At 37.0% G+C, this 25,557-nt stretch overlaps 1 protein-coding gene and 1 long non-coding RNA gene across 4 annotated transcripts in view; one reads left to right on the top strand and one right to left on the bottom strand.

Moving 5' to 3' along the window:
• Positions 1-25,557, top strand: part of LOC132910477 (FH1/FH2 domain-containing protein 3) — a 248,971-nt gene that overhangs the window by 173,761 nt on the left and 49,653 nt on the right. For all 3 annotated transcript variants that reach the window (XM_060966223.1, XM_060966218.1, XM_060966210.1), the window contains 3 exons: positions 4,433-4,500; positions 9,413-9,518; positions 24,807-25,320. In XM_060966223.1, the coding sequence (XP_060822206.1) occupies positions 4,433-4,500; positions 9,413-9,518; positions 24,807-25,320 (688 nt within the window). The remainder of the gene's footprint in view (positions 1-4,432; positions 4,501-9,412; positions 9,519-24,806; positions 25,321-25,557) is intronic.
• The window catches only part of LOC132910619 (uncharacterized), a 33,685-nt gene that overhangs the window by 5,441 nt on the left and 2,687 nt on the right, over positions 1-25,557 (bottom strand). The gene's annotated exons all lie outside the window — the stretch shown is intronic.

The raw sequence follows: 25,557 nt of genomic DNA on the forward strand, positions 1-25,557 counted from the left end.
AATGAAAACGATATTTTCTTTCTTTCGAGCAAACGAGACCGGTGATACGCTTTGTGTCGCGAGTTGCCGCCGCTGCAAAACGCTGCCGTTGAATTTTTCTCGAATCGCTCGTATTCTGGTATAGCGTGGATTTTAATTCGAGAAAGAAGCGAACCGAAGGAGTAAAACAAAATTGGACACGTTTAGATAAAGGCAATATAAAAACGAGATATGCCAACTGGGTGAAATTCAAGATTAGAATCAGAAAATCTTTTTACCACGGATATTTAAAAAGCTGACCGGTGTGCGCCGACGATACGATGGAAGTTTTGCATTTGCGGTTAAAATACGTGGTTACGTGAGTTCGATGAAATTTCTACACACAAATAGTTAGTTACGTCAATTGGACGAAAGTTTAGTCGGAATTGTTCGGTTAAGTCTGTTGGATGGAAATTCTACTGCTAATGTTATGTCGATTTGACGAGAAGTTCTGCTTGGAAATGTTCGGTTGCGACGTTCGACGAAAGTTCTGCTCACAGATCCTTAGCCGTTTCAATTTGGCAGAAATTCTATTTACATTCCAGTGGTTGCGTCACTTGTCATCAAGTTTTACTCACAGATGTTTCGTTACCTTGACTTAAAGAATGTTTCGCTGATAGTTGTTCGATCATATAGTTACTCCAACGAATCAATAATTATCGTCTCATTCTCGTAACACGCGTAATATCGTAACTTATCGTTCGGAATCAAATGCCAAAACGAGAAAGTATTCGTTTTTGAGGGATATTCGTTGAAACTATCGTGAAACAGAAATACCCGTTTCAAAATATGCAAATCAAGTAGATTTGTCAAGAACGTTCGAGATTTTCACGCGTTAATCCGTGACGGTACTTCCTGTTTCACGATAAACGTTCACGTTCCGTTATTTTGTCAAGCGTTCACAAAAATTCAAAGGAATCTACACGGTCGATAACGCGATGTATATCTAACGCGTAAGCTTTACGGTCGGTTCTATGGTAATTCATGCCGTATCGTTGGAGAGATAGCCAAAGTCGAGGACGAAAACCGATAAATTCTCAGAGTCGAAATCCTTGAACGGAACGACTCGTCCTTGCGAGTTTGCGAAATTACGCAGAGTCGTGGGTATGGAAATTAGCTCAATTGCACGACCGGCTCGGGTTTCATAAAAATCCGGCAAGGTTCGCGGTTTGCGTTTCCCTGTTCCTTTTGCACGCCACTTTCCATTCCACGTCTTTTTCTCTGACGCTTTTTGTCACTTTATGGCGGCTGTCGCATACCATTGACGATTTTATTTAATCGAGAGCGAACGACGTTGAAAGATATTCCTCGCCGGCTCTAGAAGAAATAATCAAATAATCTGTGCGTTAGGAAAAACACTCTACGTGAGAATTTATTTAATGAATTTATGCTAAATTATATTTTCTTCATAATTCTTGTCGCTAGATTAATTTTAATCTCGCCTGAACAACTAGAGAATATTTTAATCTTAATTAATTTTAGTTCTACTCGTTGGTTTCACGTACAAGTGATCGAACTTTGAAACGTATTTCCGAATCCTAATGCAAACTACAGATTTGTTTGTTTCGTTCTTTCTTCCTCGGGATCTTCTTTTTTTAATACGAAGGTACTTTTCTTAGCATGAATGTGATATCGAACGTTGAATAAGTCATTGAATCCTAATGACTTTTTCACGCCTGTGGAATTAATCAACGTCTATTTTTTCCCGTTCGAATATGCGAAGTAATTCTGCATTCGTATAATTCTCGCATTAATTTTGCCAAACATTAATCACCCTATGCCATCTGTCGTAATCCTTCTTTCACATAGAATCGTATTAATGACAACTTTTAATATCAATAAAAAGAAACCAATTCATCAGGTCAGAAACGAAATAAGATTTTTAACGCGCACGATAGAATTACAAATTTCTAAACGATTCTCTTTATTAAGCGTTTAAAACCTCATACAGGAATTATTTCAATTGTACAAGGATTTTGCAGAAAAATCTGATCCCTGTCAATATTTTTGAAAATATGATTTGAAAACGGGGCAAACAATTACTAAACCGTATCGTAATCGTAATACTTGTCTCTGTTATCTTACACAATTTACCACAACCATAAAATATTCTCCTACTAATTATAATCGCTATTAAGTAGCTCGTAATCAGCGTTCGTAGCTTCTAGTTGCAGTTCTCAATAATCGAACAGCAACCAGATTGTAACAAGCTTGCGTGCAGTATAATGGAACGGTCAACGCGTCGCAGATGAAATTATTCGCCCATTGACACCGATACAAGCAATTATCAACATTCGTGCTGTTCGATAGAGCGTGCATCCGAGCATGCACTGCTCGAAACCGTAGAATCAGTGTATCACGAAGCGGGAATGGAGGTTGGACGCGTAAAATTGACACGGACAGTTTCCGGTTTTCCTTTCTTTATTCCACGACGTCGTGTATTTCTTCGATTTTTCCGAGAGATAATGTATTTTCCGATTTTTCGCCGTACTAACACCGAGTAACAGGGTCTCTGTATCCCTCTCTGCCTCTTCCTCTCTCCTTCTCTCTTCACCCTCTTTTTTATGCACGTTTATTCTTACTTCTTTTAACCTGTTTTCCCTCTTGCTCGCACTTCCTCTGGATTTCCAGCAGGCTGGAAAATCTCTGGGCGACCGCCGAGTCCCGTGAAATTGAATTTAGTGCGCCGCTGGTGAAATGGAATTCAATTAGTATTAGTAATACGGTCGACCCACGATTGAAAAAGGATGATAGAAGCCCGACGAAAGAGCGTGAAACGGCAAGTGGGGGTGTAGCTGGATAATAGAGGCGGAACAGTGAATTCGTCGTGTAAAATTAATCGCGGACTTAATTACCGGTTTTCCTCTAATTAAACCCGATAAATGATTTCAACCGAGGAGAGGAATGGTCCCCATTGAATTATTGTGCGACGATGTGAAATCGTCCGTTCAGATCTTCTTGGGAAAGTTTAAGTCGGCTCCGCGTAAATTATTTATCCGTGTTTTTCCTTTTGTCAGTTTCTCCACGGGATAAATTTTTCTTCTATTTCGTTCGTAGGTAGTTTTCTTTCGCTTAGATCGGATTAGAGATCGAATATAGCAGGGAAAAGGATTTGGGAGAATGATAATACGAAGGGAAGAAAAGCACGTTCAGAAACCTAGCGAATGATTTAATCGGACGCGAAGAGAAGTTGATAATTAACGAGTCCCTACGGCGCGTCGACAATGCTTAACGTTGGAAACAAAAGCGCCGCCGGTGTACCTAGCTGTTCCTGATCTTCCTACGCTAAACGAACTTCCGGGTGGCTTGTTCGCTTTTGCGCGCGCCTTCAGCGCGAACCGTCGACCACTTTCGAGGCACCGTTAGAGCGTAAGCAGCTGCAGTCAATTTCCTTATCGACCACGTAGAAGAACAATCACATCATTTTTATAAAAAAAAAAAAAAAATGAAAAATGGGAGAGAAATTTTCATCTTTTATAGAAGGATCGGAAAATAAGTCGAGAAACAGAAAGCTGGCAGTATGTATGTAAATATTAGGTCGTCCGAAAAGTTTCTTTCGTTTCACAAGGAGATAATGGATGCGCGACATTTTTCGTTTTATATTATTTTATCGAATTACGTATGATCCATTTTGTTCTCTCAAGATGAAGACTACAACGTTCGACAGATTAGATTTCATGTTCGTATAAAGATGCGTCGTTGTAAAGTCTGTAATAGAAAGGCTTTTCTGAAAACCTAATGGTACATATTTTCAGGCTAAGTTCGTGATATTTTCTAGTAGAAAGGTACTTGCTTGCAATCGGGAAAAAACGAGATTCATAGAAAATTAATGTAAATTAAGTATAATATGCGACGATCTATTTCTCAAGATATACTAGTATGAATTTGAATGATCCGGTAACGTCTGGTTAATGTATAGTTGCTGAAGTATGTAATACGGTGTTTCGTTAACGTCTCTATTGTTCTCGCTAATAAATGTTCAAAGGAAAGAAGAAGGTAATTCATATATAAATTTGTAAAAAGTAACATAAAATACTCGCTCCTTTATATCTCAACTTACCTTTCTTCAACCTCAAACAGTCTACACAAAAATTATTCTCTCATTAACGCTTCTTATATCGATGTTATCTACTTACAAATTTTACATTCTTCAGCGTGCAATCGTTCTTATGGTACTCGATCGAACCATGTTAACAAGTGCCTAGTTGTTTAAAACGTAACTACCAGTCTCCCACAACATCATCACTAAGAAAAACAAAGTACAATAAGAAAAGAGCAGAATAACCATTTGCGCTAAAAAAGAAGGCCGACTGACCGACTCCCACCCAATACCCATCCTCCAGAGCCGCAACAATGCGGTCCGACCGTACGGTATTATTATAATAAATGGTTGCGTGTTGCTTGTCTGTTGCAGAAAAATTGCTGAACAGCGAGGGCCGCGAGCTACGACGAGCTCTCTTCTCCCTCAAGCAGATCTTTCAGGTGAGTTTACAATTCGCGATACCTGCGGGAACGCGGTAGGAAGAAAGACGGGGTAAGAATACGAGAACAGAAAAGAGAGGGCGATAGGAAGGGAATTGCCAACAGATGGGAGACAAGCAGAGATGGAAGAACGAGTGAAACAAGGAGGAAAAGAGATACGAGAAGGAAGATGTAACTAGAGAGAGAAAGAGAGAAACAGGGGCTATTTTTGCACGATCTACTCGCTCCATGAGTAAATATTTGCATGGCGGTTTGAGCGAGTGCATTCTCTCCTTCCTTCTCTGTTTCTTTCTCTCGTTGGTTCTTCTACTTTCTCGTTTCCTTTCTATCCTTTCTATCTTGATAACCGCGGCTCCTTGTCTCGCAAATTCGACGTACCTCGCTGTAGGACATATGCACGGCGAATTTCAATAGACTTTTCCACGTGACTGTAATCTAATTTTGGCATCTGATGTTTCCTCAGGTAACTATGTATAGTTAACGGATATTGGTAGAGACAACAGCCACTAAGGTAGAAGGTGATAAAATAATTTTGCAACACCACGATTTTGTTTTAGCCAAGATACCTGATTTTTATATAAATTTATTTTTTCCTTCGAAATTGCTTATTATGTACTGTTAGTTACTAAGACACGAGATACAATGCGAAATATGGTAGTGCGCAGAAAATATTAGGAGAAACATAAGGTTTTTGGTTGTAGGGTTAGAAATGTTTGCAACTGATGGAGAACTGGTGAGTCGATTTGTTGTTCTGTGTCGATTCAGTGAAAATTTGGTCGGATACGTTTTAACCGGTGCATTCATCAGGAAAGATGCGATTGGTGGCATTTAATTAGAGGTAACTTCGTGTCGATGATTTATCGAGTTTTAATTTATCATGTATGAAACGGTTCGTAACTGCTACTATGTAAGTTAAATCACCATGAATATGTATGGAAGAACGAAGTGAAAAAATGTAACGTATTTTTTTCTGTTGGACGTTTTTCGAATTTATTATTTACTTTCTAACTAGAGGAATGAAAGGTAAAGAGAAATTATTTTCACTCGCTAAATATTACGCTGTTCTTTATTCAATCGTTAATACAATATATAGCATTAATATTGCAATATTTTTGTATTTTGTATTTTTAATACATATTAATATATACAATATTTATTATTTTACTTTATTACGTGCATCTTAAAAATATTTATACCTTCGAATTTCTCATAAATGCATAAACATGTATCAAAATATTTATCGAAATCTCGATAATTTGGAAACCTCTAAAACATAAAGAATTCTTCTATACAGAAAATTCTATATTTCTTTCTGCAGTTAATAAAAGTTAATAAAAAAAGGAAAAGATGATAATCTCTACAAAAAGAAATTATTGTTTCTAGGTAAACTATAAATCTAATTGCGGACCAATGATCGTAAGTTTGAAATATAAGAGAAAAATTTGGTTCATTAGCGACGTCAACGTTAAATCGATTGTAATAGGAGAATAGCTTGACTATCGTGCTTTATGAAACAAATCGTATCTGCGAATCCGTTCGTTTTTTGAACGTGGACCGTTTCAACTTTCGCGACGATCCTTTTTCTTCCGCTCCCGAAACAGGAAGGGCAAACTGGACGCTGGTAGAGCGTGTTTATTCGAGTCGGACTTTTCTTAACTTTGTTCGCCGTAATTAAATCTCGCAATTAGCCGAGCGGGAAAGGAATTTTTCTCCGTGACTGCAAGTCAGAAGACCGTTCGTTAAAAGAAATCGCATTATACCGGAAAGTATCATTCCTTCCTCGTAAATGATGGATGAGTTTATCATTAAATTATATTAGAGAATCGTGAAGAATGGAGCGGATAACAAGCACGTGGATAATAGACAAGCTAGATACCATTAGAAGCTATCCTGATCGTTTTATCGATTACGTGTCTTCGTTTCATTTAGATTTTATTTTCTTTTCACTTGCGTCGCAATTACAAACATGTACTCTGTAATGTACATATATTAATGGCATTAATTATTACCAATAATAATATATTTATTGATAGGAATTTTGGTGAAATATTATGACAACGGCAATCGGTATTATTACGAACCTATTAGATTCCAAATTTATTGGTAAAATTATTGAGAAGGATATTATATTAGCGTTGATTGACAAATGTGTTAATAATAGAGAGAAAATTGTGTTATTAAGTGACTGACAACAGCACAATGACCTGTAAGTGAATAACGACAGATTGTTCGATTGCAAATGTATTTTATATTTATTGCGAAACGACTGTCAGAGTGGTAGCTGGAACTAAAGCGAGAATCAATAAAGATTGATTCATCGCTTTTTTTTTTCTATGTGGCTTTCAAATTAAAGCGGATAAAAAAGGTATTTGCACACCGTTGTATTTATTATAGCATTTACAAATCACAATTCATTGGGAAATAAAATAAATACGTACAAATACTTTTCACAGACATCCTATACGAAATAGTCCTTCGCCAAAATGTTCTGTTCCCTCCAACATCTGCGAATGACAGGAATTTCAAAGCGAATGGTCTCACCGTAAGACCAAACTTGAAACAAGTTCTACCCCGAAATCAGATTTCGCGAAACGCGTTCTTCAAAGGGCAACGTTTAATTAGACAATAAGATTACCATATCGTAAAGATAAATTGCTGCAGCCGAAGGTTCACGCACTGGAACGAGAAGGTGCCTAAAAACAATCCTCCGACTCTTCCTCAAAGCGATACCTTATCGTTTCAATTATCGAGCCGGCTAGCTACGAAATTAATTACAATGATCCTTCCTCTACCGAGATAGTCCCTGGTATCCTGGCGTCGAACGAGATCTCCACCTCGACCAACGAACTTTATCCGCTGAAATCGCCACGGCAACGTTCAATTTCGTTTCTTAATCTTGGCTAATCGGCTCAGCGCGTTGCGTTCGATGGACGACGCGAAATTCCACCATCCGGGAAACCGAAGGTCTGAAACGTAGCCACGAGCACGACCGGGTCTCGACAAGATCGCGAAACGATCCACCGGCAAGCGAAAACGCTCGCACCGATCAGTTTAATCAAACTTTGTAGATTTTCCATTATGTCCGCGACTTGCTCCCTCCAACACCGTAACTAACTCCATTTACCTCGTCTGACCTGCGACTGGCTTAGATGGAAATGCGGATAAATCGCCCAAGCTCCTTCGTAATCGGCTATCGGAAGTTCCAGTCGTTTTATTTCTTATCGTTTTGCTCGAGTTTTTGTTGACTTGCATCACCGGATCGCTTAATTGTCAATACGATCGGTTGTGGTTCTGATGATAAAGCGATACGATGGTGGAAGCGTGAAATGTAGCGAAGCAAGTTTTAGGTAGTTAGAAGGTTGAAATGGCTTATTATAGAGTGCATATATATGTCGGAGATGAAAGAACATACTTTAACAATGAAAGAACAATACTTTAGTCTAGACTTTTTAAATAATAAAACTTAGAAGTAGTTGTTTATGATTTAATCCGATTATGTTTGCTCGAGATTTATGACAGTAGGCTTGGACTCGAAGTGACACATCTGGTCGCTAAACGTAGCCACGGTCACGGGATGGACGTTTTTACCTAACAGAGGTATGACGTAGTTGTATAGCTCTCCTTAAAAATATAGTTAACGCAGGGGGTACATAGCAGAGTACAGAAATGCAGTTCCACTTGGACTTTGGAAGTGAGCGCATTTGCTATCCTGTTGACCGTGTATTCGTTATTGAACCTAAGATTATTGTCATTAGCATCTCGAGTATCTAATCGTCACGGTTAATTGTCAAATTCTGTAATAGTCATATAATTCCCTTGTGAATTTATTATTATATTCATTTAGTGACTAAGTTCGTTAAACACCTCTAACCCCAATGTTAACTCGGCATATGTATATGGTATCGTTTACGTTCATTCGTACGATAGATACAATTTTTGTGCTTTGACTCGTTTCTACTGTAAAAGCTAAATAAGAATTCCTTATCGTTGTTAACCTATATGATTCTTCATTGGAACAATGAACAATGTTTTACGAGGTAAAAATTGTAGCTGGTTGAAATTTAAATTATTCGGGCAACGTTATTCGTCTTTAAAAATCGGTCGAATAATTATAAATGATGGTGTATACATGTACGTATTCGGTAATTGAACGTGGAATGTTTGAAATTGTGAAGCAGCATTTTTGGAGATTAAAGTTAAAGAGAGTGGAAATATCAGTGTGCATCTTTCCGAAGACAAATTACTCGTATTTATGGTTACTTATCACAAGAAAATGGCATAAATAATCATTAATTTAATATTAGAATTGCAAAATCAATGGAATTTTCATTTTTACAACGAGTAAAAACAAGCAAGTGTTTTTGACAATGTTAATACTTACGTTTATCGAGATGGAAGCATAATTACGTGTATTTGTATATCTTCATCATATTGTTTTAATTCTGATAAACTATACATAACATATTTGGGGATACATGCTAACGACCGATAATTCCAGTGTTAATGGCAAATTTTGTAATATTTGAAGCACTTTACTCTTCTAGCTAATGAATTGTTTTGAATAAACTCGTTTCTCATTTCAGTTTTTTTTTTTTTTTTTCAACGAAGATGTTGTTAAACAAAATTCATTTTACGCTTTTCGCGAATAAAGTCATTGAAACTTGTATCGAAAATGTTGGTCGTTAAATACGACGCTATCTGAAGGATTATCCTTATCCGCGATGTATCATAAATCAAGCCGTGAAACGTTCGAACATTTCCCAAAAGATGGACCATAAATCCAGAGACGCCGAGCCATCGATTAGGTGCTTCGTTTCAGCTTGAATAAATTAGAGATAAGCGATGATCAGAGGTATAACGGACATCTATTCGACTGGTCGAATGCTATTTACCATAAACTTTGGTTTTGCAGGAGGACAAGGACCTGGTGCACGAGTTTGTACAAAATGATGGGCTTGCTTGCCTCATCAAGGTTGGCAGCGAGGCCGACCAGAATTATCAAAATTATATACTACGAGGTGAGTATACTGACAATTTGTCGATAGACCTGCAACGTGTTTTTGTGCACAGCGTGGCTTAGGCTTCTAATAGCGTATGGAGGTTCCTCCGTGTATCATCCAGGCTATACTTTTCGCGGGAATTCGAGTCGACTACAACCATAAATATTTACGATGCAAAAAGTCGGATTTTTTACGAATTCTTCTAAGCCCGCCGTATCTTACCTTTGATCAGACTGAAGCTTTCTTTTTCTTTTCTTTTTCCTCCCCCCCTTTTTTTGTTTTGTTAAATTAGGGGTACTGAGTTTTGTGTTCTATTTTTCCGTAATGATTTGCTCCATGAAACAAAGACACGAGTCATTTTAACATTTGAATTATTTGAGATATTTGAAATTGTTCACATAGAGGATGAATCAATATGCACATATTTGTATCATCAAACATTTTGACGATCTAGTAATTTATTATAACAAGCTGAATCTCAGACGCGACCAGGTCTCGACGTTTCTCGCTAAACACGAGAACATGGTACGTCTGCGACACATCCGTAAACAGTGATAAGATAATACCTGGGTAATGTAGCTAACACTTAACGAGCTAACATCAACGGATTCGCGAAACCGAGTCCCAAGCGAGCAACAACATTGTCTTCTCTCATTTTCCTCTACTCGCCTTAAAACATTCTGTCGAAAGCCGCGCGTTTTCGCGCAATACGCGTCATGGTCTGAGGAGGAAGCTGTAGTATTAGCTCGAATTTAGACTCGGAGACAGTTTCCTTGATGTTAAAATTCAATTCATTTTTGCATTTGCATTTGGTAATTACTCTTTAACGCATATGTGTACGCGTGAACGAAAGTTAGTCGTCGGGGAAATTAATTACTAACAAAAGCAAAGGAAAGCAAACGCATTTAGTCCTCTAAGAATATTTAATTCTAGAATCAAGCAGGGGTTCAGTTTTCCATTAACGATTAGGGTACATAGTATTAAAAGAGACAAGAGGAGACATTTTCAAATGAACATATGTCCTATAACAAGGATTAATTATAGTCCTTATATCATCCATAATGTTTCTATCATTGTTAATACTCGTTGAATCCACATACTTCAACATGAACTTGTACGAACGAAAAATCATACAAAAAGTGTCTTTTTTTTACAGACACGTCTTTTGCAACGATGCATCTTTATACAAACATGAAACCTAATCTATCAAACGTGATATTTATCTTGATAGAACAAAATGGATCATACGTAATTCGATAAAATAATATAAAACGGAAAATGTTGTACATCTATATTATTTCCTTATAAAACGAAAGAAACTTTTCGGACGACCTAATAAAAGAGAGAACCTATTTACGTCTATTATTTACGCCTATTACATGAACTTCGTTATATAGTTTCCACCAACTACGTCGTAACTGAGTGATAAAAACTCCATAATAAGTGATAAATATAGTCGGATAACACCGACAATGGACGTCCACACGCGAAATTGCGCTGTTAACGTAGACTGTTTACAAAAGCATCTGCGCACGGATTCGTCTGCAAAACCGCGACGCGTAGCAGATTATGAATGCACCCTTTGATCGTGTTTCGAGTGGTTCGCCGTGGCGCAGGCCGACTCGAGTGCTTCGTAAACCTCTGCTTCGGGCGAACAACACCGCGAGAAGACCAATTCCGCGTCAGCTGGCTGCTCGGGACGGAACGCGGCCCACTTGTGCCCTCCTCGCTCTTTTCCCGGCTCCGATAACGAACCAAAGTCGCCTCTCGTCTTCGATTACCGCGGGACTTGTCGAGTGCATTGTATACCGAACGAGTCCACCGGGAGTCCTCGAGAGACCTTCCACAAGAAACTGAAACTCGTGCTATCCGGAGATACTGCTCGCACGGGAGGGATGATTCTTCTTCGTCTCCGTAAGCCGTTTCTTCTTGAAGGGGAAAACTGTAGTCCGATTCGATTCCGGGAAATCAGTAGAAACTGTGTCGCAAGTGATTTTTTAACGTTTAGCTCGATGATCGAAATAAAAGTACGCTTGTTAAGCGTAATGATATTACGTCGATTCCTACTAATGGACGTATTACTTTTATGAAAATGAAATCTCTCGGAAAAACCTTGTTTATTACTATCGTTGTGTGCCGAATAAGAGAATGCGTCTTAGCAGGTTTGCACGAGAGTCAGTGAATTGTTTCCAAAAACTCAAAATCTAGTGTGTCGTGTCTAGTTTGCTGTGCTGTGTACTTGGGACATAGATATACAGGTACAAAGTACAATAGCATCGTAGAGACAGGAAAGAGCTGTGAACGGACACTTTTACCGTATCAGAAAACTGATGTACCGTTCTAAAAGTCGATGTTCTATGTTCTTTTACGTCTCACAAACATCGACGCAATTATTCCTGACCCTCGGTGCAATTTGCCTTTAATTTACGTTGTTCCTTATACCACTTGGCAATTATTCCATATTTATCAACAGACGTCTATCCTTTTATTTTATCCTTTTCTACTGATTAACCGTGGAAGCGTTCTTACAGACGACTTCCTTCCTTCGAAGCGAGTTAAATTAGGTTCGCAGCGATCCTTTTACGACTGTTTTCAAGAAGAAGGAACACGGTGGAAGAGAGAAAGGGGGACAAAGTGGCTCGGTAGTTGTTCGACCGGGTCAATTAAGATTAAACGAGTATCGAGCAACAGAGGGCGCCTGGATAAGTAGCAGGAGTGGCAGATAAAGTAATTCATAAAACAATTTGGCAGTTAGGTTTATCACACGCGTAAATCAGGCCCTGATTTCACCCGTGTCTCTGACGCTTGGAGGAAGCCACTTGGGAGGGCAATGTTACCTGTCTAATTTAAAGGGTGGGGGCCTCATTGCGTGTTCCTTATCTCTTGGTAAACAGGAAATTTATTACGAGCAGGCTTGAACGAACATCCAATCTTCTAATCCACGATGCTCGTGGAACGCGAGCACTATGTCGGCATCTCGGCGTGTCAGTCTTGGTTGATTACAGCGACGCTTCGCCACGCTATTGGCTCGTTAAAGTGCCGACTCTCTGACAGTTTCGGTTTGCTCGGGAACGTTCCAATGGTAACTTTGATAAGATGCTCGCTCAACTCAGGTATAACAGATAGCAAGCTTTACTCATATGTAGAATGGATATCTGTGTTAGTCAGTTTAGAAGTTTTCCATTCAGATCACTGATGACCCTTAACTTATTCATCGCGAAGATCAGCTAAATCTTCATTCAGTTGGATTATTACTTAGATATAAATATTTCTTTCTTTACGGGTCTTCTGTCTTTCAACTTGGGATTTAAGTTATAGTAAATCATCGTGACTTTTGTCAAATACAAGTATATTTAGTATTCTTGTGAGAGATAGTAATTGCGTAAGTGGGTAATGATAAACTACTTTGAAAATTATTTGCAGCGTATTAAGGACAATTAACTGAGATAATAAGTACGCAATTAAGGACGCAAATGATTACTACATCTAAATAAAGTACCTGTCGCTATAGCAAATTACCGTTAATTATTAAATAGTTGTTCTCAACGTAGGAACTGATGTTTAAAAGAATTAATACTTGTGTGTTGTAAAAAGAAATAATAAATATGGTAACTTCATAGTCTCAAGCGGAAACGACTGTGAAATTTCATAATTTATGATATTAGGATTATTAAAGAATATTTTTACGACCAACTTAATACTCAACAAAGCGTGAAAAGCAATTATTATATCGTTTATCATAAATTATAAATCATTGTTCAATAATTTATATCATTTCGCGATGCATCGTATCTTTCTCAGATTTTAGTTTAAAAATATCAAATATTTTAGAAGATTCCTTCGCATGAAAGTCAAATTCAATAAAAAAGCATGAAACCAGAATTAATGAAACAACGTTAATTAATTTCGATATTAAAACACTGCGGTCAATACAAACATAAGGTTATACATACTTTCAAAGGATATTGACATGTTCAAAGAATTTTACAGTCGGAGGGTGACATGCTCTTAGCCAACACATATTTCTGTCATCGATACTTTTAGTATAACATTTCCTTTTCTATATTTTTAGGAAACTAAACGCAAAATCTAAATGCAGCAACAGAAACGAGATTGTTAATAATTACAATTTTTATTTCAAACAGGAGAAATTCGTTGTACGTATATAAATTCAGAATAATAGAACAAGTAGATTCTTTATACCGTAGTCAGCCAAAGTGTATCAAATCTTTTGGAATAAAATCTTTTTTGCGAGCCTTCGTCTGAGCAGTAATTCCCTACTGAAATTCACTGAATTCCGTCAAGAGGAGCTTGAAAATGTAGAATTTTGCGACGATCGTTGCTTTAAATCACAGCCGCGCGTTCTCACAGCGACAGCAGCATATAAATCAAAAGACATGTTCGCGATAAAACGAAAATAGGAATTCATCGAACCGATCGACGCGATGAACGTAAAATCCCGTGACTCCACGGCACATTTGCATATCTGCATTCGCATGGGGCTCCCGATATCGATCACTTTGATATTTGGAAGCAGATGAAGTATCTAAACTTGAAGGAACCAAGATTCTATAACTGTGATTTTTGTATTATATTGTGATATTGTGTATTAGATACCTGTTTTGTAATCATTTTCAATGAATAGCTCTAAAAAAACGTAGAAAATTTAATTTCTAATAATGAACAAAATTCTTTAATAGAAAACGAGAAGAATACTGGAAGTAATTTCTTTTTATACGTCACTACTTCTGAGCATCTGGGCACCTTATCCGATTTATAGCATAACACGAAAGAAAAATTAATGGCCAAAAGTAGTAGCCGTCATCTTCTTATAGAATTTCATCTTTCACAAAATATTTCATTATAAATTATATCCGAAAAGTATACTTTAATTTGTTTTAGTCTTACAGAGAGCAATGTTTCATCGCGTGTCTATAACAAAATCAATTTCGTCGTATCATAGTAATGATAGTACATGCTGTAATTATATAATTGTTACTCGCAACTCTATAATTAAATTACATTCTGCGAAATGTAAGCAAACGTTTCTCAATGTTTCATATACCTTTTAAAGCATTCTATCTACTGCAATTTAGTTTTCGTCTGTAGCAGTATTTAATTGCTCGTATTTAAATGAAAAGATAATCCGCACGAAGAACACCATGTAAAGTAAATTACTCGGAGATAAGCGAAATTTCAGAAGTACTTGTTTTCACGTTTGCTCGAAACGTTCATTATAAATAATTATTACGGTAAAGAGTTGAATGATAAAATGTTAAATGCATTTTATTCCATATTATTTCGTACACAAATTCACTGGAACCATTATAATTTGTAACCGCATAATACAATCTCCCTCGCGTTTCGTTCTCTCAACTGCTCGTTACACGTTCATCTAACCTTATCGCAATCTAATAAATTCTACCGCTAAGTGCAATTTCAGTCAAAGTAACTTAATATACGCTACATCCTCCGTACCATACATCGCTGGTGCCCGGCCACTTGTTATCCTTCATTACTTTATATAAATCGCGATAAAGAGATTCCTTTAAATGTCGGCGAAACAAGATTTCTCTGGCATAGACTTTAAAAATTCTGAAAATCCCGTGACGGATATTTTTGTTGTAGTTATATAAAGAATACAAAACGTTCGTTAAAATGAAAATCTCTGTAGCTTTTATACGAACGACAAAAGAAAGCCGATTATGGAATGAAACTGTATGTGAAAATATTTGTGAAACCGTATTTAAAACTGTAAGGCTGTTGTGAAACGTGGGTGGATCGGTTGACAGTTGTTTTCGAAGTGACACGGTTCCTACGTTTTTCCGCATCTTCAAGCCTGCGATATCCTGGTGCAGGTTTCCGAGGGAGGAACTTACGTACACTTACATACCAAAGATGTTGCGTGCATATGTGCACGCTATCGGTGAGATTCCAACACCGGATAATGCGTAACATTCACCTACTTTTGTGCTAGGGAACAGATTTTTATCGATCCCCTTGTTTGATTCGAGAGATGCGTCCGCGACAGGAGAAATCAAGTTTCCGGGACGCGCGCACGTGGATTATGATTCTAAATCACCGAGGGAAACGTTTTCTGTGCCGTTGGACGCAATGTCGTCGCAGTTGCCACCTATATTTTTTCCTTTCTTCTGCTACTCCGCCAGCTTTTTGCTTTCATTTTTTCGTTCTTTCTCGTTTTTTCTTCTCTCTCTCTCTCTCTCTTGCCTGTTTTTCGTTTTGTTCTGCTTTCGTTCCCGACGAGAGGAAAAACGGGTAACACGAGGGTGCTTCGCCCAACGACTGGACGCTGTCGCTAGATTTTTCGCGCGGAAAATTATGGCTGCTCTTTGGATATATGCTGACGAAATTGTATAACATACGCCACTAACTAGTACTCTTGTACGTGTTAAATGGTTGTTTCCTCAAGGAGCACATCGATGTCGTTTGTAGAGTACCTATTTTTATGTACGAAAATTGAAGGAGATAATCGAATATTGCATTTTACGATGCCGAGATTGGGATTAAAATAAAGAGAAAAATTCAGAAGTATATACATACATGGTATAATATAATTAAATCCATATGGTCTACATAATAAATGTATCGAAACATTAAAAAAAAAATTGTTATATTCAGGAATATACTTACGTCAATGTATATTATAATGTATAATGATGTCTATATCGTTATAATGCGTAGTAATTTATTATCTCAAATAATGAACGATATATTTCCTAGAAATGTCGCCTATAATCAAAATAATAATTTTATGACCAGTTAACCAAAATCATGATAGAAAACTGATTCTACAACTTTACGGCATTACCTGTTGAACTACAATCACACTACACTATTATAAAAAGTCGTGTGATTCCGTGAATCATCGATCGTTGATTATAATATCCCCATAGAGCTATACCGATAGTCGATGATTACGCGCGCGATCTACGCTCCCGTACACGCTTCTAATTAGATTTCGCGGCGTAACTTATGGCCGGTGTAATGATAACGGGCTGGCTAATGCCCGCAACCGTGGCGCGCTTAAATCGCTTTACAATTATTGTCATTACCGGCGCGATTGTGCCGATGAAGCGGCGCGACGTTACGATTGCGACGTCGATGCTTGAAACGTGACGTTAACCCGTGCCAGTGCTTCTCAAATTCTTCCGGACATTTAACTTTTTGCCATCGCGTTTGCAAGCTCTTGGGATCAAGTTAATGACATGGGAAACAATAGAATTATACAGAAACGATGGATTTTTTAAACTACAGGCTTTAGAATTATTACAATTTTTAAGAATTAACATTTTTCAAAATCGATTTACGACTTCTTAAACACCGATTAGTAGTAGAATTATCAAACTCGGCAAAACGACAGATTTCAGACTATTGTTTTTACAATTATCTGGAATATACAGATTGTCTTTGTAAAATTGATACCGACTTTTTTTGAGAATGAACAATGGGACAGAAATACAGCTGTAGGTATCTATATTTTGTAGTTCGTAACGTTGTAATTTTTAATCGTTTATATATAATATATTTCGATGCGCATAAAGGGGGTAGTTTTTTTTCTTTTTTTAGTGAATCGTTTCTAAACATTTGCGATAACAGAAGCAACCCCCACGGCCACAAAAGCTTGGTTTTCCCAAATTTCTGTGTGAGAGACACTGTTCCAAATGGTCAATATAGTTACATGTTAACGTTAGCTTGATATTCGACACGCCATGAATATAAATGCTCATTATAGATAGGCCCTTTATCTTTTTATTCATTAACGCGGCTTCTGGCTGGATTACATTAGCCTGGCCTATTTTTCCATCGCACGCAAAACGATTTTCAGACGGATTGGATTAAAAGCGGCAACATAACTCCCGCTAACAGGAAGACAGTGGAGAAATAACGCGGCACCATGCAAATTGCTAAATTTACGCGGTCGTGTTGTTACGTTAAATCACCACGGTCTACCAGGCCTCGGACTAGCGAGGGTGTTAAACGCGTAATGTCGTGTAACGTTTATTATTAGCATAATTACCGCATTAGCATACTCTTTTTTATTGGCTGGCCCAACAATAAATCTCCGGCTAAAACCAGCACCACGACAGATAACCACGATCATCGGGTTATCGCGTACAAACGATATATTCTAAATGACGTTCCTCTTTTCTTATCCTTCCTTTTTTCTTTTTGTCGGTCGGGTGTCGCGTGAAACGCGAGACTGGAAGCGGTCGCGGAATTAAATTTTGCTAACGTGCCGTGTTTCTTATCGGCGGAATTTATGAGTGGCCACCCTGGACCGTGATAAATTTTCTTTCGAGATTATGCGCGTTTTCTTGCTCCTTGCGCCGGCACAGCTTGCGGAACAATTTCGATTTCGTGAATGGATCGTAAACGTCGTTCGTGTATTTATTCGAACTTGGTTCAATTAGCATTGGTTTTTAATTGGAGAACATAAAGACGGCTCCATGTTGCAGAAATTAACGGCAGTTCGAAAGAAAGTCAGTTTCGCTCGAAAATACTCTCGGTACCTGCTGAAAAATTTTCATCGACTGTAAGTTGGCTGTCTCGCTTTTTCACGGACTTACTTCGATACGAATGCCCGATACGTTACGGAAGTTTCGTTTGAATTGCTAAACGTTTCAAACGCTTATTACCGCACTGATCGTAACTGGTAATAAAGTCTGATGACTTTAGATTAGATTAGAACTTCAGATTATTTGCGGATAAATGCAATTCGTTATATGTGAATATCGCTCGAGCACTTACACCGTTCGTGCTGAAATCAGAAACGTATCCTCCGTTTTTTTATGTTAAAAGTATGTTTAATTTCGTGGTTTCGTAATTTTAATATACCGAGTAAATACGTGCACAACGCGATACAAACTTTTCGAGGAAAGAATTTAATTTTATAACTGAAGAACTTCTTATTACAACATGCTGTTGTATATGGATTCTTCATAAATCGCGAAATAGTAATCGTAAAACTTTTAATGGCTCCTAATGATATTTCGAGTATATTTCATTTTCTTTATGTGTGTTAACATTTGTGGACGAGAATTTATGTACAAAGTGTGTGCAGATCCTTATTGCCGTACATAAATTTATAGTACGTAAAGCATTCTGTTTGCCGTGTTTTTCGCAATTTGATAAATGTCCATTGAAGTTCGATTTTTGGATTTACGTGGGAAGAAAAGCCACTCTTTATAGTCGTACAAACTTCGTCTTTCGGTGTAGCACTAAACAGGCAGCCAACCGGTACTCCGAACTTCCTGATGTTTAATTTAACAGTCGCCCTACCGAAACTTTCGTCCGAACGAATTTCACGAGCTGCTTTTCATGCCATCGCGTACTCCGTTACAGCAGTGAACAAATCTAAATTTAATACCGTAGCTGGCCGCGAAAAAAACAAAAGAAATGTGAAACCTACGAAATGAAAATTGAATTTTTATTGCGTACCGTATAGAAAAGTATATAGTATTACCAGGGTAAAATTTGATGTTCATGCTGGAACATTTGATAGTATTCGTTTCAGTACATATAAAAGTAATATTATAATATTATACACACTATACGAATCGACGATATCGATTGTTAATTTTCTCTGCAAATTACATTCTATACGATTTTATCGAAAAAATATCAAAATTTTATTATATTATCGATAATGCTATACCGTTGAAAGAACATCATAATTTAAGGAAAATGGAAAACTTGTTTCTCTCTTGAGACTTTTTAAATTTAGGAAATTGGTTCGCGGTGAATATTCAACAAGCAATTCTTTCAAATACGTACGGAGTTTAAGCAATGTTTTAACGTTATTAACTCAACGAAATTTAATTTGCATGTCGTGTACTTTACATTTTTAACAATTAAGAAAGAGGACTACTTTCTTAACAACTAGTATTGACTACTTTTTAAAAAGACATAAACAAAATACACTGCTCAAAGCAATTAGAAGATCATTTTCTGCGTCACTTTGATTGTTATACTCACTTTCAGGACATAAAACGTTTGAAATCACATATAATTTTATAACATAGAATATATATAACGTTTTACGAGGGACACGATCGATTTTCCGAAGAAACCTGAAAATTCATCAGTCAAGAACTCGTTCATTAGAGATCATTACAATTGACGGATAATTAGTTGAAAAAGTACGATGGACCAAGTGGTATGAATGCCGAGTTCGAGCAATCGGTCAGAATAGATTAAAGGGAAATTACCGGCTGGCTGATCTTTCTACGGAAGAAAAGTTTCATTCGATCGACACAATAGTTCCATTATCCGACAGTTCACTAACGCATTTTCGCTGATTTAACCCATTTACATTGGAAAACGCGGTCAGTTGCCCAACACGAAGTGTCCTATGTAGTGGTAAATGCGCATTAGTTTCCATACGTTCACGAATCCATCAAAGATTACATTTGCAGCTGTGGATGATAATGGATTTCTTATAAAATTTACATATAGCAATTTGAAGATATTCCGAAATAATTGTTTCAAATAAGTTTTTATGTCTTTGTTTTAATACTTTTTAATATAATATGGTTAGCTGAGGATTATATTGATGCAATTCTGTCTACTACTATTCTTCAGAAAATAATAATTAGAGTTTATTATTATAAGACGTTTCAAATTATTGTGTACATATAACAAAGTTATGACTTAATTAATAATAAAATTAAAGGGGCTTGTAAGAATTTAAATACCTGACTAAATTCAAATTCTTATAATCTTAATTTATGGTACTATAATTTTCAGTCCACCATATGAAGGTATATATATATATATATGTTAATCCTTTAAGTGTTCACTGAAATAACAAAATGTAATTGAAAAAGACACTAATCGTGTTTGTGATTTGGACTAGGGTATATATGTTTTACGTATAGTTTTATTTCTCTTGTCACTCTTTTATTAATTCTCTGAACAATAACTTTTGTTTGGTTAGCAATTACATTCGTATTTAATACAACAAATAAATCACTGTTTTCTTTTCTTGCTTTGGTGGTGAAATTCCTACGATAAAAATCTCATTAAACATAAATTTTATTCCCTGTGGAATGTTCAATAATTAAGCTATATGTTTTTGTTTGAGATCGAAAACAATATTAGCAGTAATATCGTTATATATTGGAAAAGTTAACCAGCGAAATATTTACGATATTGCTGCGAGTTCTTGCCTCTCCGTGGCTCTTCACTTAGTTGAATTACAACGTGAAACATTCTACTGTGCAGTCCGGGAAGAAATTAAAATCTCCGGATTTATACGAATTTTTCATTGTTGTAATTTAATATTTCATTCGGTAGCTTTATTGGTATACCAAGTTCTTTTCAATACAATCCAATTCAGTCATAAAGCTGCAATAATATTTCTCATATTCTGTCGAAGGGAAGCGTTGCATAGAAACTGGAAAAATATACTGGAAAATAATCAAGAGTAGTTTATCTTGCAAACTTCTCATGTAATTACTTTCTAGGTTCATTTACATTGCTGTAGCGAACTGAGAAAATTCAACAGTCAGTTTTATGCAGAATCAGCAGCTAAAGGATGGTTAAAATGAAAAGGAGCTGCACTAAAAGCGCATATCATCGTGTGTGTGCGCACTATTTTTTATTAATAAAGATAAAGTCGGTAAGGGATGTTATATAAATATGCCAATGCGAGACTTTATTTGGAAAATATTCTGAATATTTTGCATCGGTAAAATTAAAAAATCCCGCTCCAGATGGACCGTGAGACTTTGATAATAACAGAGTTAAAAAATCATAAAGTCCAATGAGATCTTGGGATTTCAGTGATCTCAGGGCCGACAGAACTTTGTCATTATGCGCACCGTGCATTTTACAATCTTGGCAATTTCAGAATCAAAGAGACTTTAGTGTCATCTGATTTTTAGGACCTTGGTGATTTGAAGATTTATGCGAGATCTGCTGTTAGGTGAATCTAGTAATAATGCTGAATCTGGCAGTGATAATAATTTCGTTAATTCTATGGCCAAGACAAGTCCAAATGGAACAAATGACTATCGTCAAATTTTCTGTTAATAATCGATGTTCTCATAATTAATTGTTCTATCAATCAACGTTCTGATAATTGTGGTTCTATTGTATCGTATTATAAATAAGTTGTATCCTACCATTTTTGATCGTAGTATTTTTTCAAATATTCCTATAATGTCAGAAAAGTGGAGTCGACTATCGTTTTCGGTTTTCATTTTATTTACACACGTCATGTTCAGGATTATCAATGAAATTTAAAGTAACCGTTACATCGTGTGATAGGGGATATTCATTTCCTTCACTCGCAATATTTTTGCTACGTACATGAAATGTCGATATCTAATACGATACGTAGATACATAAATATCAGTGAGGAAAATCGAGTTCAGTATTTTATGAAAACATTGCGTTTCGAACGGGTATCGATACTTGCAACTAACAGAATAACGACGCGACCCGACGTCGGGACTCTATTTTCATAAAGTACAGTGCGCTCCTATCTCGTTTTGCACCTATCTTTCGTTTCCATTTTTCAAACGGAGCGGCGAAGCACGTAAACAAAGGAAAGGCTCCTTTTTCATGTCGCATCGTATCCTGCGTTTACGATTTTGACATTTTTATAATTATTATCGAATATTTATATCACTCACTTTGTCAGAACTGATACATTTAAAACAGTGAAAGTAAATTCCGCACCAACTTTGTTCACAGTTATAAAATTTTATAGATATTCGACGTTTAAAACAAAATTCGAAAAAATTAACATTAATCTCCAGTCAATAAATGTTTCCACAGTATTCAGGCAAATCATGTTATTTGTGTGTTAACTTTTTTTCTCAATCTCATCGTTCGATAGATTTGAAAAAATCTGGGAAACAGATATCAATATCTCTGTTACATTATAAACAATTCGTCAAGTCAGATATTTCATACCTCTTTCAATAAGAATAAAAATTCTTATCGAAGGAATTCGAGAGTAAAATTTCGTTTGATCAAATAAGATTATTCTCGGTATCTGTAATATACCAACAGGAAATATGCGATAGAAGCAAAATTATCGAAGAAATAGCAAATACTTGCCCATCGAGTAAATATCGCTTTGTCGTCGATAAGGCCACGATTAGCTGCGCTTCTATCACTTGTACACTTCGACAGAGAACTAGTTATACCACCATGACCCAATAATTAATTGTCGCACAGCAATGCACCGAGCTCAATTAGAACTCGTACTAGTTATACAGCAAGTAAATTACAACTTTTGACATGACCACGTAACGTTCGTTGCACGAGTTGATAATTTGTTCGCGGCTAGTTATTATTGTGTAATTTACCGGATTTCCGGCGCGACTACCTTCTATAACAGGTGGCGGGTAATTTTTGAGCGGAATGGAAGCCGCGATCAATAACGAAGCAGATTTTAGTAATTCTAATCCTAATTTCGTTTAAGAAAAGAGAAGAATCACATCACGATTCTTTGAAATTTTCCACTTCCTCTTTCATATGATTTTATCCTTCTATAATAGGTGGCGGGTAATTTTTGAGCGGAATAGAAGTCGCGATCAATAACGAAGCAGATTTTAGTAATTAAAATCTAATTTCGTTTAAGAAAAAAGAAGAATCACATCACGATTCTTTGAAATTTTCCACTTCCCCTTTCATATGATTTTATCTCTGTTTAGATTTTGCAATTAGTTGTGACTTATGAGCAATTAACGCCCGCTTTATCGAAAGAAGTACACAATAATTCCAGAGTTCATACGAGACTTGGCAACTTAATGACGTAGAATCTTTATAAGTAAATTCGTGGATTTTGAAATCGAGTTTTATAAAGAAAGTAACAAGTATACTTGCATGATAATATTCACGAGAAACGTTTGATAAAACAGCAACGTTTTCTTTTCAAACATTGGAAGATAGTAAAATATACCGAAAGATATTTTAATTTTCAAGATTCTGAAACTTAAAATTTCTTTTTAATTACCCAATTTATTTACGTCGTAACTATAGTCTCATCAGATTATTATACATCAATATCCTTCGAATTAAAGTAAAAGTTTAAAAAATATTTCTCTCCCACCATCGTCTAAGTAATTCGCCCAACTTTGCAAATATACACTGCAAACTTGGCAACGACATGAACTAATTTCAAGTCGCTTGGAGGCACGCGTTAAACCGGTGGTAAACGTGGGCCGCGAAATCCGGTAGCGCAAGTCAGGCGAAAAATCAATTTCGCGGACAACACGAGGCGTCGCCTGGCAAGTGGAAAAGAGAAAAATGACAAAAGTCGATCCGAACGGTTCCGAGATTGATGGATTTCATCCTGGTGGCCGCGAGAGTGGCGGCGGAGAATGCGACAAAAGCTTCTCATTGGATATTTGCATCGGCTGTCAGAGATGTGGCGATGCTTTCCCTGCGCTCCCGTCGAAAACCAAACAAAAAGGAGAGAAAAAAGGATTAACGTAAAAGGGGAAAATGGAAAGGGTGAAGGGATGAGAGCGTGAGAAAGTTCCGTTGTTCTAGGAAACAAAAGACCTCTCCGTCGTCCTGAAGATTATGATTCATGCGAAATTGATGAACCGCGAACGACTACGCGCGCGTGTATATTTAACTCGCGCGCAGGGTGCCAGATATTACGCGGGCGTTAGGGTCGCTCAGGCGAACCTTTGTTTCATTCATGAACTTTCCAATTTTTCGGACGAAAACCGCAGATGGAAAATGTACCGAAAGTTTGTTCGTTTATGGAATTGTTTTACGTTGAATATGGATTTGGCTGCAGGGACTAAAATTGTTTTCCGTATCGTGCTATGGGTTTTCATATAGGTATGTCGGGTCGTTTTGGGAAGGCTGTAGTTCTCCGTTGTTTCTGTAAATGTTTCGTTTCTGTTTGTTTGTATATCTGTAAAAGTAGGCGTATTAATGGAATAATACGAGGGAACAAATTTTCAGCATTTTATTGGCACAAATGAGAAGGAAACTTGGGAGTGAATTTAATAAACAGATAATTTAATGGAAATTTATTTATTATAAGAATTTGATGTTGAATATTTGTCTATATAAGTTAGTTGTTCAATGATAAAAGACAAGAACTCTGATATTAAAAACGAATCGTTTGGTATTTAACTACTTGTATATCTCGGTACCTCTAAACAGAATTTACAAACGCGGAAACTAATTCAACTTTATCTTTAATTCTTCTCCATTTGACACTTCTCCATAATCCTCAAACAAACGTTCTTCTCTTTCAAATTCTTATACAAATATAAGCTAATTAACAGTTTTATACTTTTAATCATACAGCTCTCGGTCAGGTGATGCTCTATGTGGACGGCATGAATGGAGTGATGGAACACGGTCAGACGGTTCAGTGGTTATACACGTTAATAGCCAGCCGCTTCCGATTAGTGGTGAAGACTGCACTGAAGCTGTTGCTGGTATTCGTCGAATATGTGGAGACGAACAGTCTGCTGCTGGTCAGGGCCGTTAGATCGGTCGATACATCCAGGGGTATGATACCCTGGACGAACGTGATGAAGCTGTTGAAGGATTACGACGCCGCCGACACGGAATTACTGATCTACGCGACGACGTTGGTCAACAAGTGTTTGAACGGTATACCGGACCAGGACACTTATTACGATCAGGTGGACTGTTTGGAGGAGCAAGGGATCGAGGGCATCATCCAGAGGTACATGTCGAAGCAAGGCACCGATCTTGATCTACTCAGACAATTCCAGATCTACGAGGCCGTGCTGCATCACGAGGACGGGAACGATAGGGGCTCGCCTATTCGTCAGCTGGACGATAACATCAGGTATCGATTTGAAGCCTCGATCGCTTCGTTTGCCCTTCTCCCTTTAGCAATTTTCTTGATCTTGGTGTGTAACGTGTTCTGGACAATACAGGCAGAGAAATTTCACGTGGTCTAAGTTGGAAATTCCAGAGAATTATGTGCAGATAGAATCTTTGAAAGACTTGAAAGAGTATGAAAATCTTAAGTGAACTGTTCATGTAATATATAGAACATTGTTTTTGAAGATAAAATGATCAT

Source organism: Bombus pascuorum, chromosome 1, assembly GCF_905332965.1.
Source record: "Bombus pascuorum chromosome 1, iyBomPasc1.1, whole genome shotgun sequence".
Taxonomy (NCBI): Eukaryota; Metazoa; Arthropoda; class Insecta; order Hymenoptera; family Apidae; genus Bombus; species Bombus pascuorum.